The following is a 17441-nucleotide window of genomic DNA, read 5'->3' as shown; positions in this document are numbered from 1 at the left end:
ACGATGACATCACACATCCTTGTCTAAGGCCTACTTTTACTGGGAAATAATTTCCCTCTTTCCTACATACTCTAACTTGAGCCTCACTATCCTCGTAAAAACTCTTCACTGCTTTCAGTAACCTACCTCCTATACCATACACCTGCAACATCTGCCACATTGCCCCCCTATCCACCCTGTCATACGCCCCTATCCACCCTGTCATACGCCCCTATCCACCCTGTCATACGCCTTTTCCAAATCCATGAATGCCACAAAGACCTCTTTAGCCTTATCTAAATACTGTTCACTTATATGTTTCACTGTAAACACCTGGTCCACACACCCCCTACCTTTCCTAAAGCCTCCTTGTTCATCTGCTATCCTATTCTCCGTCTTACTCTTAATTCTTTCAATAATAACTCTACCATACACTTTGCCAGGTATACTCAACAGACTTATCCCCCTATAATTTTTGCACTCTCTTTTGTCCCCTTTGCCTTTATACAAAGGAACTATGCATGCTCTCTGCCAATCCCTAGGTACCTTACCCTCTTCCATACATTTATTAAATAATTGCACCAACCAACTGATATATTAACATAATGTAAATACTAAATCTTTAGTTCTTGAGCAATCTTCACCAAAACAAATACAAGTTTTCCATACAATGAACATAAAGTTAGTGGATTTTGTAGAAAACTAAAAAAAGATTTTTCTTTAATACAACGGCCATCTACTACTGAGGCAGGGTGACAGAGGGGGCTTAAAGAGGTTTTGTGTACAAGGAGCTAGGACATACAGCAGGCATGTATGAGATAGACAGGAGTGAATAGAGACTAATGGCTTCTGAGACCTGAAGAGCTGTTGGGGTGTAAGCAGGGTAATATGTTGTGAAGAGATTCAAGGAAACTGGTTAGCTGGACTTGAATCCTGGAGGTGGGAAGTACAGAGCCTGAACTCTAGAGGAGGGTGGGGATATTTGCTGTTTGGAGGGTCATCTGAACTGTCACAGCTTCGCTCCTCTGGCAAGACTGTGATAAGTGCAAATGATGATGAAAAAGAAACGTTTTTGGGTCACCCAGCCTCGGTGGGTAACTGCCACGATGTTGGAAGAGAGAGTTATTGTTCGTAAGTAATTAATCTGTTCCAAAATGCCAATGTTGTAAGTGCGTAGCTTCGTAATGTAACAAAAAATATCCAGGACAGATCTGGGGGATACTATTAAGAATTTAGCATAGGCCACTTTGCCACTACAAGATATAACAATACAGGAGATAACAAAATAAAATTAACAACAGACTATTTCTTAATATCCAAATTATCCAGCTTACCTTGAATGGTTTATCATTTGTATGAATTCTCATATGTCGAACCAAATCGTTAGGCTTTTTGAATTCTTTTGTGCAATCTTTATGCATACATATGTGCCACCTCACATCACCAACCAGCTTTACAAAGACTGTGTATCTCCTGCAAGATTAGAGAAAGCCTCAGTCATATTGTCCCACAATGTTAATGCTACAGTATGTTCCAGCTTAGTGTCCATTCCCTTAGGTTAGTTTTTCTTAGCAACTAAGGAAACTTTAGAGAGCATATTTACTGAATGATCATCTGCACTATGATAGTACAACTTTTTCATATTCATTCTATGTTTAACCCTTTGAGGGGTCGGTCATGTACAAGTACATCATTGCAGCCAGGGTCGGTCACGTACTTGTACGCCTAAATTGTAGCGCCTTCAAATCTGGTGGAAGAAAGCTGACAGGCCTACATATGAAAAAATGGGTCTGTGTGATCAGTGTGCACTGTATAAAAAAAATCCTGAAGCACGCTGTGCATGAGAAAAAAAAACTTTGACTGTGTTTTTGGTTTCAAACAGCGACTTTCTAGTGTATTTTCGTATGGTATTTATGGTTGTATTCTCGTTTCCTTGGTCTCATTTGATAGAATGGAAGATATATTGGTTTCATGATGACAGGTACCTTGAAATTGAGCTCATAGTGAAAATGATCGAATTTTGTCGATGTTCAAGAGCAAACATATCAAGCCATGCATCCAATACACGTCAACTCGCGAGTCTAATATTCTTTCACAAGTGCACTGATATCATTTATACCATTTTTACAATGATGCAGTAGTATACATAACAGAAAACCTTCTATTTTCTGTGAGAATAAAAATTCAAAATGGAAAACAAAAGTAATGTAAGAGGGACCTAGAGACGTGACTAATGAACAGATAAAATGTTATGTTAGTGCCAGGAATGTCTGTCTTGTTTATTCTGGACCCTATTTCGAAATTGGCATCTTTTGAAATTTGTGTGAAATTGCCCAAATTGCCAATTTCTGACCACTTTACTGGGTAGTTGAAATCGGTAAATGGGTGGATTCTTGTACTCAGTCGATAGAACAAATGGAGTTCTGGGGAAACAGCTATGATTTTAGTCAACTGCAACATTGGAAATGGTCGAAAATAGGGCTCAAAGTGGGCAAAATCGCCCACTTCAAGACTGCTAATTTCGCGAGCATAATTCTGTAAGTTTTCCATCAAATTTCACACTTTTGGTGTCATTATGATCGGAAAAAGATTCTCTATCATTTCATGGGAAAATTTTGTTTATTTTTCAAAATTTTTTCGACCCTGAGAACGAGTTTGGGAGAGGGCCTCTCGACCCTCAAAGGGTTAAAGGGTGCTGATACCATATTTCATTAAAAATAGAAAAGGAAAGGTTTACTGGAATTTTTTCTGGACTCCATATATAATTAGTAAAATAGAGTTCACTTAACAACCATTTTCTATGGAATAAATCTTGGTTGATAAGTGGAGCTCATTATATGTAGTCTGTGCAGAGCATTATGATGCAGGCTACAAGACAAACATTTGATCTATGATATGCGTAATAGATGGTTGAAGTCTGGCCTTTCATATACTAATTGCAGCCTCCTGAGTGGGCTCACCTATCTTTGGGCTGATCTCTGCATTATGTTCAGTGCAGCCCAGATGAAAGCATACGTGATGGATAATAATGTTAGAAGAGGATAGTGTTTTGTTCTCTGCTTCATGGCTGCTCCAGAGGTGGAGCAGCCATGAAGCAGAGCAAAACAACAAACTACTATCCTCTTCTATCATTATTATTCATCTAACATGACATCATTTGAACTTCAATAAATATAGTGTAGAGTCTGAAGCAATGGTAAATGAGCCCACTCTTGAAGCTGCATGGCCCCACTAGCAATAGGAGTACAAGAGTTACCCAAGACTTCTAGGAGGTTCAGACTTCAACCATCTGCTGCCATATTTTCCAACGACGAAAAGTCTGTCCTTCAGCCAGTCATAACTTTCCATGCAGATTGTATTTATTCAGGAGTCATCTTGGTGGTTATTATAACAATCTCTCAGTATTTATATTGGTTAAATTTGTAATGAAACATTACTGAATAAAAATTTTTTGAAAAAAAAAAAAAAAAAAAAAAAAAAAAATCCGTTACATTAGCATACAGTGTATTTGCTAACTAGTTGCATCACATGTATAAAACCTGAACATGTCTGATAAAAAATATTATGAATTTAGGCTGTCTTAAGAAACATTTTCAAGGATGCATTAAAAATTCAAATTCTGTAGAAATTGCTAAATTCAAAACTTGATAATAACAAGACAATGACAAACTATACATGGGCTATAAAAATCTTGTTTCACGAATAATAACACACGTAGGTGTATGAATGCAGCTATCACTCTAAATGGAAAAGTTATAGAATTTTTTGTAAGTGAGCAAAAGGACTACAATTGAATATTTTAAATGCATTTGACAGCTACAGAAAAAAGTTATCAGAAGAGTTCATGAAAACAAAACTTGGAAAATGGAAATGCTGTTAATCTTTTATCTAAGCCAAGAACTACTTTATGATGAAAAAAAGAGCAAATCAATGATAAACTTACTTCATGCCACTTTCATCATTACGGTCAATAAGTGTCATGACCCGCACCTTCTTACATTCACCAAACCGAGTTGCATCAATCTGTCCATCCACAGGCCAACTATCATCTAGCTGCACTTCATCTTCAGTCTTAATCTTCAGCTTAACACCTAACACACAAGCCATTTATTGATCCTCCCCTCTTCAGGTCTATTATTTGTTAACCCTTAAACGGTCCAAACAGATCGACGTTCAAATTCGTATTGCTACAAAAGTAGATCTACTTTTTTTTACGTATTTTCAAATATAACAAAAAAAATTGTAGATAAAAGTTTTTTTTACATGTTTTCAAATGTAAAACAAAAAAGAAGATCTATATTTTTTTACATACTTTCAGATGTTGAAAAAACGTATACGTATATACGTTTGGACCATTTAAGGGTTAAACAAGTAACATACAGATACAACATTGCCAATTTTTTTTTTAAATTACAGCCTTGAAATTTCAATAAACTTTTAAATTCAAGTCTGAAATGTTATTGTGAAGTAGAGATTTAAAGCTTTACTTATTTGTCACTTTATAAGTTGAGACATGGCTTACATCAATTTGCATAATTTTTAAAACATATTTAAGAAACCAATAATGCATTAATAATTCAATATAAACAAATTTCTCCACAGTAAATCAAACAAAGCAAATGAAAAATATATACATTACTAAATACACAATAAAAGTAAAACACAGACTGTTACCATCTCTGTTAAGTTGTATTTGGTCCCGTGACTGAGTAAGTCCGATATTCTTTAAAGCTTGTTGCAAGATGTCTCCTTCACTCGTACTTTCTGGAGCTTGAGTATCTGCAGTGTCACTTATCCCTGATGCAGTATTCTGTTAACATGAATTTTTTTATTACTCATAATTTTAGTTATATAGCGGACTACTGAATAACACAAATTTTGCGACCTATTATCAATTAGCGTGGGAGGTAACTGTATAGCATGAGATAAATTTATGGAAAAATACTTGTAAAGTGGTGCATAACAGCAAGCAATCCATAATTACACTTTGATGCTGAAAATAATGGTTACTGATGATAAGGTGTGAAAAGTAATTAAACAAGAAAATGAAGAGATGATCTTGTAGAGCCACCATGAAAAGCTTTAGCTTGGAGTTTATAGGGTCACTATAGCTCTGGGGTTGTAGCCTGAATAACCAATAACAACAACCTCCCACACCATTTTATTACTGTACAATACTACTACACTTTTGTTGCTTCTTCATTTCTCAAAAACATTCATCTTTAGTGTATGTTTGTTTGTTATAGGTGTGGTGAGTTCCTATATGTCTGGTCCAGTTTGGTAAGGAAATGTGGCTTATTGTTACTGATGTTGGCAAGTGATGATGGTGGTAGCTGTGACTGCTTGCTGCAAGTCTATACAAGTATTGTACAGGGCCACAGCAACCCTCCATACATACATACATATAAATTCACACCCACACACACTCACACCAACACACACACAGCCAGGAGCTGAATCTCGACCCCTACAACCACAATTATGCGAGTACACACACACTCTTTGTATATCAACAAGCAACTGCAACCACTAGTACAATTTAGTAAGAAAATATGGCTTATTTTTTACTGATACTAAAAGATGATGGCAGTGGTGGTAAGTAATGGTGGTGGCTGTTGATACTGTCTGACACATTTGTACAGGGCTTCACCAATCCTTTATGTAAACACAATAACATATCAACAAGCAAAACCAATCACTGGTCCAGTTTTGTAAGGAAATGTGAGTAACTTTTACCAGTGTTGGCAGGTGGTGGTGGTAGCTGACACTGCTTACAATATATTTATACAGGTATTTAAACAGGTATTTGGTAATAAGTAATACATATTTTATGAAAAAGAGGATAAATAAATATACAAGGTATGATGCAGCACGTAATGAAAGTAGTTTGTTAGATTATGTATTGGTGGATAAAAGGTTAATGGGTAGGCTCCAGGATGTACATGTTTATAGAGGGGCAACTGATATATCGGATCATTATTTAGTTGTAGCTACAGTTAGAGTAAGAGGTAGATGGGACAAGAGGAAGGTGGTAACAACAAGTAGGAGGGAAGTGAAAGTGTATAAACTAAGGGAGGAGGAAGTTCGGGTGAGATAAAAGCGACTATTGGCAGAAAGGTGGGCTAGTGCAAAGATGAGTAGTGGGAGGGTTGAAGAGGGTTGGATGAGTTTTAAAAATGCAGTATTAGAATTTGGGGCAGAAGTTTGTGGTTATAGGAGGGTAGGGGCAGGAGGAAAGAGGAGTGATTGGCGGAATGATGAAGTAAAGGGTGTGATAAAAGAGAAAAAGTTAGCTTATGAGAGGTTTTTACAAAGCAGAAGTGTTATAAGAAGAGCAGAGTATATGGAGAGTAAAAGAAAGGTGAAGAGAGTGGTGAGAGAGTGCAAAAGGAGAGCAGATGATAGAGTGGGAGAGGCACTGTCAAGAAATTTTAATGAAAATAAGAAAAAATTTTGGAGCGAGTTAAACAAGTTAAGAAAGCCTGGGGAAAGTATGGATTTGTCAGTTAAAAACAGAGTAGGGGAGTTAGTAGATGGGGAGAGGGAGGTATTAGGTAGATGGCGAGAATATTTTGAGGAACTTTTAAATGTTGAGGAAGAAAGGGAGGCGGTAATTTCATGCACTGGCCAGGGAGGTATACCATCTTTTAGGAGTGAAGAAAAGCAGAATGTAAGTGTGGGGGAGGTACGTGAGGCATTACGGAGAATGAAATGGGGTAAAGCAGCTGGAACTGATGGGATCATGACAGAAATGTTAAAAGCAGGGGGGGATATAGTGTTGGAGTGGTTGGTACTTTTGTTTAACAAATGTATGAAAGAGGGGTAGGTACCTAGGGATTGGTGGAGAGCATGTATAGTCCCTTTATATAAAGGGAAGGGAGACAAAAGAGACTGTAAAAATTATAGAGGAATAAGTTTATTGAGTATAACAGGAAAAGTGTACGGTAGGGTTATTAATGAAAGAATTAGAGGTAAGACAGAATGCAGGATTGAAGATGAGCAAGGAGGTTCCAGAGTGGGTAGGGGATGTGTAGATCAAGTGTTTACATTGAAGCATATATGTGAACAGTATTTAGATAAAGGTAGGGAAGTTTTTATTGCATTTATGGATTTAGAAAAGGCATATGATAGAGTGGATAGGGGAGCAATGTGACAGATGTTGCAAGTATATGGAATAGGTGGTAAGTTACTAAATGCTGTAAAGAGTTTTTATGAGGATAGTGAGGCTCAGGTTAGGGTGTGTAGAAGAGAGGGAGACTACTTCCTGGTAAAAGTAGGTCTTAGACAGGGATGTGTAATGTCACAATGATTGTTTAATATATTTATAGAATGGGTCGTAAAAGAAGTAAATGCTAGGGTGTTCGGGAGAGGGGTGGGATTAAATTATGGGAAATCAAATACAAAATGGGAATTGACACAGTTACTTTTTGCTGATGATACTGTGCTTATAGGAGATTCTAAAGAAAAATTGCAAAGGTTAGTGGATGAGTTTGGAAGTGTGTAAAGGTAGAAAGTTGAAAGTGAACATAGAAAAGAGTAAGATGATGAGGGTATCAAATGATTTAGATAAAGAAAAATTGGATATCAAATTGGGGAGGAGGAGTATGGAAGAAGTGAATGTTTTCAGATATTGGGAGTTGACGTGTCGGCGGATGGATTTATGAAGGATGAGGTTAATCATAGAATTGATAAAGGAAAAAAGGTGAGTGGTGCATTGAGGTATATGTGGAGTCAAAAAACATTATCTATGGAGGCAAAGAAGGGAATGTATGAAAGTATAGTAGTACCAACACTCTTATATGGGTGTGAAGCTGGGGTTGTGAATGCAGCAGTGAGGAGGCGGTTGGAGGCAGTGGAGATGTCCTGTCTAAGGGCAATGTGTGGTGTAAATATTATGCAGAAAATTCGGAGTGTGGAAATTAGGAGAAGGTGTGGAGTTAATAAAAGTATTAGTCAGAGGGCTGAAGAGGGGTTGTTGAGGTGGTTTGGTCATTTAGAGAATGGATCAAAGTAGAATGACATGGAGAGCATTTAAATCTGTAGGAGAAGGAAGGCGGGGTAGGGGTCGTCCTCGAAATGGTTGGAAGGAAGGGGTAAGGGAGGTTTTGTGGGCGAGGGGCTTGGACTTCCAGCAGGCGTGCATGAGCGTGTTCGATAGGAGTGAATGGAGACGAATGGTATTTGGGACCTGACGATCTGTTGGAGTGTGAGTAGGGTAATATTTAGTGAAGGGATTCAGGGAAACCGGTTATTTTTATATAGCTGGACTTGAGTCCTGGAAATGGGAAGTACAATGCCTGCACTCTAAAGGAGGGATTTTTGGGATATTAGCAGTTTGGAGGGATATGTTGTGTATCTTTATACGTATATGCTTCTAAACTGTTGTGTTCTGAGCACCTCTGAAAAAACAGTGATTATGTGTGAGTGAGGTGAAAGTGTTGAATGATGATGAAAGTATTTTCTTTTTGGGGATTTTGTCTCTTTTTGGGTCACCCTGCCTCGGTGGGAGACAGCCGACTTGTTGAAAAAAAAAATTTATACATGGCCACATCAACTCCCTCTGTACATTTCCAGATCAACAAGCAATGATATCTACAATGTAAGGGAAGGAAAACTTTTATTATTTTTGAAAACTGGAAAAAAAAAACTGACTTTTTTTGAGGCATCAGGAACTAAACCCTATTTTTCTTGTATGTTCTTCAGTTCACTCAACACTATTTAATGTAATGCACAGTTTTCTGGACTGTAACCATCATGTTACTGAAGGGTCAACTGTATTTTGAGATTACTGTATATTTATATTACCAGATTCTGGAAAGATTGTTTTTAGGTGTAGAAGAACCACGAAGCATAAAAAGAGACTTAAATTTTTTACCACCTTATTAATAATAATAATAATACACATATTCTGATTAAAAATTTGGAATACAAAGAAAATTAACCCTTAAATGGTGCAAATGTATATATACGTTCACTCGCTCAGCGCCCAGAATATTTTGAAAATAAAACAAAAAAAAATTACAAAAAAGAACACATTTTTTTACATATTTTAGAATAAAAAAAAAATTAGGGTCAGTACTTACCGAGATATGAGGCCGAGAAGTTGGCACTGGATGCTCATGTGACAGCAACATTGAGTCCTGCCGCTTGCAGAAGTGTTTCCGATATACCTTTTTTTTTTCTATTTTTCATATTATTTTATATAATTTTTATGTTCTGATAATTACAATCTGTAGTAGTTCTTGTCATTTCATAACCAATCTTTGTTCTGACACTAGTATTAGGTACTGAAATTGTAGTCAAATTGTCACAAACACACTGACAGGTGGACATTTACACCTGCCTTGGCCATTTACTATTGTCTTGGAATATATACAATGTATTTATGTGTCCCAGCAATGTTGAGGAGGAGGAGGAGCAGACGAAGAGGAGGAGGAGGAAGACGAAGAGGAGGAGGAGGAGGAGGAGAAAGACGAAGAGGGGGAGGAGGAGGAGGAGAAAGACGAAGAGGAGGAGGAGAAAGACGAAGAGGAGGAGGAGGAGAAAGACGAAGAGGAGGAGGAGGAGAAAGACGAAGAGGAGGAGGAGGAGAAAGACGAAGAGGAGGAGGAGGAGAAAGACGAAGAGGAGGAGGAGGAGGGGAAAGACAAAGAGGAGGAAGAGGAGGAGAAAGACGAAGAGGAGGAGGAGAAAGACGAAGAGGAGGAGGAGAAAGATGAGGAGGAGAAGGAGGAGGAGGAGAAAGATGAAGAGGACGAGGAGAGAGACGAGGAGGAGGAGGAGAAAGACAAAGAGGAGGAGGAGGAGAAAGACAAAGAGGAGGAGGAGAAAGATTAAGAGGAGGAGGAGAAAGACGAAGAGGAGGAGAAAGACGAAGAGGAGGAGGAGAAAGACGAAGAGGAGGAGGAGGAGGAGGAGAAAGACGAAGAGGAGGAGGAGAAAGACAAAGAGGAGGAGGAGAAAGACAAAGAGGAGGATTAGAAAGACGAAGAAGAGGAGGAGAAAGACGAAGAGGAGGAGGAGGAGGAGAAAGACGAAGAGGAGGAGGAAGACGAAGAGGAGGAGGAGGAGGAAAGACGAAGAGGAGGAGGAGAAAGACAAAGAGGAGGAGGAGAAAGACAAAGAGGAGGATTAGAAAGACGAAGAAGAGGAGGAGAAAGACGAAGAGGAGGAGGAGGAGAAAGACGAAGAGGAGGAGGAAGACGAAGAGGAGGAGGAGGAGGAGAAAGACAAAGAGGAGGAGGAAGACAAAGAGGAGGAGGAGGAGGAGGAGAAGGAGGAGGAGAAAGACGAAGAGGAGCAGGAGAAAGGCGAAGAGGAGAAGGAGGAGGAGGAGGAGGAGGAGAAAGACAAAGAGGAGGAGGAGGAGGAGAAAGACGAAGAGGAGGAGGAGGAGGAGGAGAAAGACGAAGAGGAGGAGGAGAAAGAGGAGGAGGAGGAGGAGGAGAAAGAGGAAGAGAAGGAGAGGAGGAGAAAGACAAAGAGGAGGAGGAGAAAGACAAAGAGGAGGAGGAGAAAGATGAAGAGGATGAGGAGGAGAAAGACGAAGAGGAGGAGGAGGAGGAGAAAGACAAAGAGGAGGAGGAGAAAGACGAAGAGGAGGAGGAGGAGAAAGATGAAGAGGAGGAGGAGGAGGAGGAGAAAGACGAAGTGGAGGAAGAGGAGGAGGAGAAAGACGAAGAGGAGGAGGAGGAGGAGGAGGAGGAGGAGGAGGAGGAGGAGGAGAAAGACGAAGAGGAGGAGGAGGAGAAAGATGAAGAGAAGGAGAAAGATGAAGAGAAGGAGGAGGAGAAGGAGAAAGACGAAGAGGAGGAGGAGGAGAAAGATGAAGAGGAGGAGGAGGAGAAAGACGAAGAGGAGGAGGAAGACGAAGAGGAGGAGGAGAAAGACGAAGAGGAGGAGGAGAAAGACAAAGAGGAGGAGGAGGAGAAAGACGAGGAGGAGGAAAAAGACGAAGAGGAGGAGGAGGAAAAAGACAAAGAGGAGGAGGAGAAAGACAAAGAGGAGGAGGAGAAAAACGAAGAGGAGGAGGAGAAAGACGAAGAGGAGGAGGAGAAAGACGAAGAGGAGGAGGAGAAAGACGATGAGGCAGAGGAGGAGGAGAAGGAGGAGGAGAAAGACAAAGAGGAGGAGGAGGAGAAAGACGAAGAGGAGGAAGAGGAGGAAGAGGAAGAGGAAGAGGAGGAGGAGGAGGAGGATTAGGAGGATTAGGAGGATTAGGAGGATTAGGAGGAGGAGGAGGAGGAGGAGGAGGAGGAGGAGAAGGAGGAGGAGGAGGAGGAGGAGGAGGAGGAGAATAATAATAATAAGTTCCCTTGAAGCATGAAAAACAAAGTCCACCAGTGACAGTGACATGATAAGATGAGATAACAATTGATAAGAGCTGACGTTTGATGAGCATACACAGGGTGGGGGAGGGTGCAGCTGATAAGAAAAGATTAGAGGTGATATTTGATGAGCATTGCCCTCACTTTGTTTTTGCTGGTACACAAACATGTCTGTCTGTCTATTTGTCTGTCTGTCACGCTCCCTATCTATCTATCTATAAATAACAAAAAGGCACAATACCGTGACTGGAACGATACACAAATAACCCGCACATAAAGTGTGACTTTGTCAATGGTTCAAGTCGGACCGAAACGTTGTCGTAAGCTTCTCTCTTTTATGTGCGGGTTATTTGTGTATCTATCTATCTATCCGTCTAGCTCTCTGTCTCAGAGAGAGCCACAAGACTGCATCGTCATCACGTTTACTCACATCTTCAAGCAGAGTATAGCACTTTGTCTGGATTTTTTGGATTATCCTAGGTAATTTACACTATGTATACTTGTATTTATGTGTACCTCTGACACAGAGATAGACAGACAGAGAGAGAGAGAGATTGAAAGAGATACAGAGACAAAGACAGATAGAGACAGAGACAGATAGAGACAGACACAGACAGACAGAGGTAGACAGAGGTAGACAGAGGTAGACAGAGATACAGAGATAGAGATAGACAGACCCTAAACCTGGGGTTAACATCACTTTCCTCTTAAAAGAGGAGTGTTAATATGACATTACATCAGTGAATCCTTGGTGTTTGCCGCACTGTTTGCTCTAGCTGGTGCTCAATTTAACTGGCGCTCCCACAAGGTACCAAGTGGTCCCAGATTTTTTTTTAAACCACGCACACTGAGTGTTAGGACCCATTCTATGCTGACAAGGCATCTCAGGCCAATCGTGCCAAATTTGAAGGCAGGCAAAATAAAACGTATACATACGTTTGGGGCACTATGCGTAAGAACGTATATGTACGTTTGGACTGTTTAAGGGTTAATCACTATATTACCAGCTATTTATTAGTTTGAATAACTACAATACTTGAGATGATAAGACAGTAACAGATGTACATAAAGCTTATGTTGTGATGAATGCACTAGGATTGATACAACAGTAGCATTCAAACAGAGTTGGCAATACTTTAAACTTTGTGGCACTTGGCTGCTTGAAAACACCATACAGTACAAACCTTTGATTTTGAGTCTTGCTGCTTTTGATTTTCTTGTTTATATTTCACTGTTGGTTTGGAAGACAATGAAACCTTCTGCAAGAAATAAGATGATTATATGAAAACTGTATATACCAGCCGTACAGTGAAGTTTTTTTCAGAAAACCAAAAACTGTACAAGAGATTGAAGCTTTTATGCAAAGGAAGGTCATCTGACCTAAGCCAGGTATGGGAACAAGTGGCTTCTACACAATCATAGTTTTAGTACTGGGATCCCACTGGACTTGTGAAATGGAATTTTGAGTAAAATTTTATAAATCTATGATATAAAATTGTTGGAGTATTAAACAACAGCTCACTTGATGGTGTAAGTGCAGCGACTTGGCAGGTGGTTATTATTAACAGGGTTGGTATGTATGTATGTATGTATGTATGTATGTATGTATGTATGTATGTATGTATGTATGTATGTGTGTATGTATGTATGTATTAAAAAAATATATATATAATATATATATATATATATATATATATATATATATATATATATATATATAATATATTTTTTTTTTTTTTTTCAACAAGTCGGCCGTCTCCCATCGAGGCAGGGTGACCCAAAAAAGAAAGAAAATCCCCAAAAAGAAAATACTTTCATCATTCAACACTTTCACCACACTCACACATTATCACTGCTTTTGCAGAGGTGCTCAGAATACAACAGTTCAGAAGCATATACGTATAAAGATACACAACATATCCCTCCAAACTGCCAATATCTATATACCTATATATATCTATATACCTATTTTTTTTTTTTTTTTTTTAACAAGTCGGCCGTCTCCCACCGAGGCAGGGTGACCCAAAAAAGAAAGAAAATCCCCAAAAAGAAAATACTTTCATCATCATTCAACACTTTCACCACACTCGCACATTATCACTGTTTTTGCAGAGGTGCTCAGAATACAACAGTCTAGAAGCATACACATATAAAGATATACAACATATCCCTCCAAACTGCCAATATCCCAAACCCCTCCTTTAAAGTGCAGGCATTGTACTTCCCATTTCCAGGACTCAAGTCCGACTATATGAAAATAAATAAATAAATAAATAAATAAATATATATATATATATATATATATATATATATATATATATATATATATATATATATATATATATATATATATATATATATTATATATATATATATATATATATATATGTATATATATATATATATATGTATGTATATATGTATGTATAGATATATGTATGTGCAATAAGATCACAGTAAACAGGTGATTTCAAAATATGCAAAACAACCACTCTGAAAGAATAGAGAAATTCCAAGCGCTTTCGTGACTACTCACATTATCAAGGAACTATGAAAGTGAAGCATCCAAGGAAGCTATATAAGGGGTCCGGCCAGCACCTCACTATCAGATCCCACAACGGTTAAACACTCGCCGCGCGTCACGTGTTTAACCGTTGTGGGATCTGATAGTGAGGTGCTGGCCGGAGCCCTTATATAGCTTCCTTGGATGCTTCACTTTCATAGTTCCTTGATAATGTGAGTAGTCACGAAAGCGCTTGGCATTTCTCTATTCTTTCAGAGTGGTTGTTTTGCATATATATATATATATATATATATAAATATATATATATATATATATATATATATATATATATATATATATATATATATATATATATATATATATATATATATATATATATATATATACATGTATATATATATATATATATATATATATATATATATATATAAATATATATATATATATATATATATATATATATATATATATATACAGTGGACCCTCAACCAGCGATATTAATCCGTTCCTGAGAGCTCATCGTTAATCAAAATAATCGTTAGTCAAGTTAATTTTCCCCATAAGAAATAACGGAAATCAAATTAATCTGTGCAAGACACCCCAAAGTATTGAAAAAAAAAAATTTTTACCACATGAAATATTAATTTTAATACACACAAACTGAAGAAGACATGCACAGTTACATGACACTTATCTTTATTGAAGATCTGGTGATGATTGATGGGATGGGAGGAGGGGAGACCGTTGATCTTGTTAGTGTTTAGAAGGGGAATCCCCTTCCATTAGCAATTGAGGTAGCAAGTCTTTTTCTGGGGTTACTTCCCTTGTTCTTTTAATGCCACTAGGACCAGCTTCAGAGTCAATGGACTTCTGTCGCACAACATATCTGTCCACAGAGGCCTGTACCTCTCGTTCCTTTATCCTAAAGTGTTTCACAACATTGTCAGTGTAATAGTAACCAGCACAGCTTGCAATAGCTGTGTGAGGGTGATTTTCATCAAAAAAGGTTTGCACTTTAAGCCACATTGCACACATTTCCTTAATCTTTGAAGTAGGCAACTTCTTCAATTTCTCTCTCCCCTCCTCCAAAGCAGTTTCCTCAGGTGTGTCCTCTTACTGTTGAAGATGCTCTAGCAGCTCATCAGTGGTTAGTTCATCACTGTCCTCCTCCACCAACTCTTCTACATCCTCCCCACTAACCTCACCAATATGAGCACTAGTTCCAGGCATTTTTTCCTGTTCACCTGGGTGTTAGTCAACTGTTGTGGGTCGCATCCTGGGGGACAAGATTAAGGACACCCAATGGAAATAAGTTAGACAGTCCTCGATGATGCACTGACTTTCTTGGGTTATCCTGGGTGGCTAACCCTCCGGGGTAAATCGTTTCTCGGTAATTGTTTCACGTTAAGCCACACCAACAACACTCTCTCCACATCTTCGAGTAATACAGCTGATGGTGGTGCAGCAACAACAACAGCTGACTGTGGTGCAGCAGCAGCTGCACCTTTGGCAAGAACAGCTTCCTTGATTGCCGTTTTCTTACCCACAATAGTAGCGATGGTTGATTGGGGTTTATTATACAACATGACCCTCTGGGGTTAATCGTTTCTCGGTAATTGTTTCACGTTAAGCCACACCAACAACACTCTCTCCACATCTTCGAGTAATACAGCTGATGGTAGTGCAGCAACAACAACAGCTGACTGTGGTGCAGCAGCAGCTGCACCTTTGGCAAGAACAGCTTCCTTGATTGTCGTTTTCTTACCCACAATAGTAGCGATGGTTGATTGGGGTTTATTATACAACCTGACCAGCTCAGAGACACGCACTCCACTTTCATACTTAGCAATGATCTCTTTCTTCATCTCCATAGTAATTCTCACCCTTTTTGCTATAGGGTTGGCACTAGAAGCTTTCTTGGTGCCCATGGTGACTTATTTTGCAGGTGCAATCACTACAAAGGCTGTGATAATATGAAATGTTCCAGTTGTTGTATGTTTGGAAGCGACCACGGTGGCTGGCTGGCTTGTAAACACTGGCACCAAGGGACAAGTGAGGCGCACTCAGGCCAAAGTGGACGCGTATGGTATGGAATGAATGGCGCTGGTCGGGTTTTTAAGCGCTAGTTGAGGCAAAATTTTTGCGTTAAAATGTATCGCTAGTCAGATTTATCGTTAATCGATGCCATCGCTGGTTGAGGAACCACTGTGTGTGTGTGTGTGTATATATATATATATATATATATATATATATATATATATATATATATATATATATATATATATATATATATATATATATATATATATATATATATATACATATATATATATATACATATATATATATATATATATATATATATATATATATATATATATATATATACATACATATATATATATATATATATACATACATATATACAGTGGAACCCCGCATAACGATTACCTCCGAATGTGACCAATTATGTAAGTGTATTTATGTAAGTGCGTTTGTACGTGTATGTTTGGGGGTCTGAAATGGACTAATCTACTTCACAATATTTCTTATGGGAACAAATTCGGTCAGTACTGGCACCTGAACATACTTCTGGAGTGAAAAAATATCGTTAACCGGGGGTCCACTGTATATATATACATATATGTATATATATATATATATATATATATATATATATATATATATATATATATATATATATATATATATATATATATATATATATATATATATATATAAAATATATATAAAAATATATAAAATATATATAAAATTGTCAAAGTGGGAAGTCTGAATGTGCGTGGATGTTGTGCAAATGATAAGAAAGAGATGATTGTGGATGTTATGAATGAGAAGAGACTGGATGTCCTGGCTTTAAGTTAAACAAAGCTGAAGGGGGTGGGAGAGTTTCAATGGAGAGGAATAAATGGGATTAGGTCAGGGGTTTCAAATAGAGTTAGAGCTAAAGAAGGAGTAGCAATAATGTTGAAGGATAAGCTATGGCAGGAAAAGAGGGACTACAAATGCATAAATTCAAGGATTATGTGGAGTAAAATAAAGATTGGATGTGAAAAGTGGGTTATAGTAAGCGTATATGCACCTGGAGAAGAGAGAAGTGTAGAGGAGAGAGAGAGATTCTGGGAAATGTTGAGTGAATGCGTGGGGAGTTTTGAATCAAGTGTGAGAGTAATGGTGGTTGGGGATTTCAATGCTAAAGTGGGTAAAAATGTTATGGAGGGAGTAGTAGGTAAATTTGGGGTGCCAGGGGTAAATGTAAATGGGGAGCCTTTAATTGAGCTATGATGTAGCACGTAATGAAAGTAGTTTGTTAGATTATGTATTGGTGGATAAAAGGTTGATGGGTAGGCTCCACAATGTACATGTTTATAGAGGGGCAACTGATATATCAGATCATTATTTAGTTGTAGCTACAGTTAGAATAAGAGGTAGATGGGAAAAGAGGAAGGTGGCAACAACAAGTAAGAGGGAGGTGAAAGTGTATAAACTAAGGGAGGAGGAAGTTCGGGCGAGATATAAGCGACTATTGGCAGAAAGGTGGGCTAGTGCAAAGATGAGTAGTGGGGGGGTTGAAGAGGGTTGGAATAGTT

At 38.3% G+C, this 17441-nt stretch overlaps 1 protein-coding gene across 1 annotated transcript in view; it reads right to left on the bottom strand.

The window, feature by feature from the left end:
* The window catches only part of LOC128684535 (zinc finger protein 236), a 164861-nt gene that overhangs the window by 89230 nt on the left and 58190 nt on the right, over positions 1–17441 (bottom strand). The window contains exons 14-17 of the mRNA XM_053770781.2: positions 12491–12565; positions 4654–4789; positions 3923–4070; positions 1314–1452 (exon numbers count right to left, since the gene is read on the bottom strand). Of these exons, the coding sequence (XP_053626756.1) occupies positions 1314–1452; positions 3923–4070; positions 4654–4789; positions 12491–12565 (498 nt within the window). The remainder of the gene's footprint in view (positions 1–1313; positions 1453–3922; positions 4071–4653; positions 4790–12490; positions 12566–17441) is intronic.

This window comes from Cherax quadricarinatus, chromosome 4 (assembly GCF_038502225.1).
Source record: "Cherax quadricarinatus isolate ZL_2023a chromosome 4, ASM3850222v1, whole genome shotgun sequence".
NCBI classification, from domain to species: Eukaryota; Metazoa; Arthropoda; class Malacostraca; order Decapoda; family Parastacidae; genus Cherax; species Cherax quadricarinatus.
This window is presented reverse-complemented; position numbering and strand designations above follow the sequence as displayed.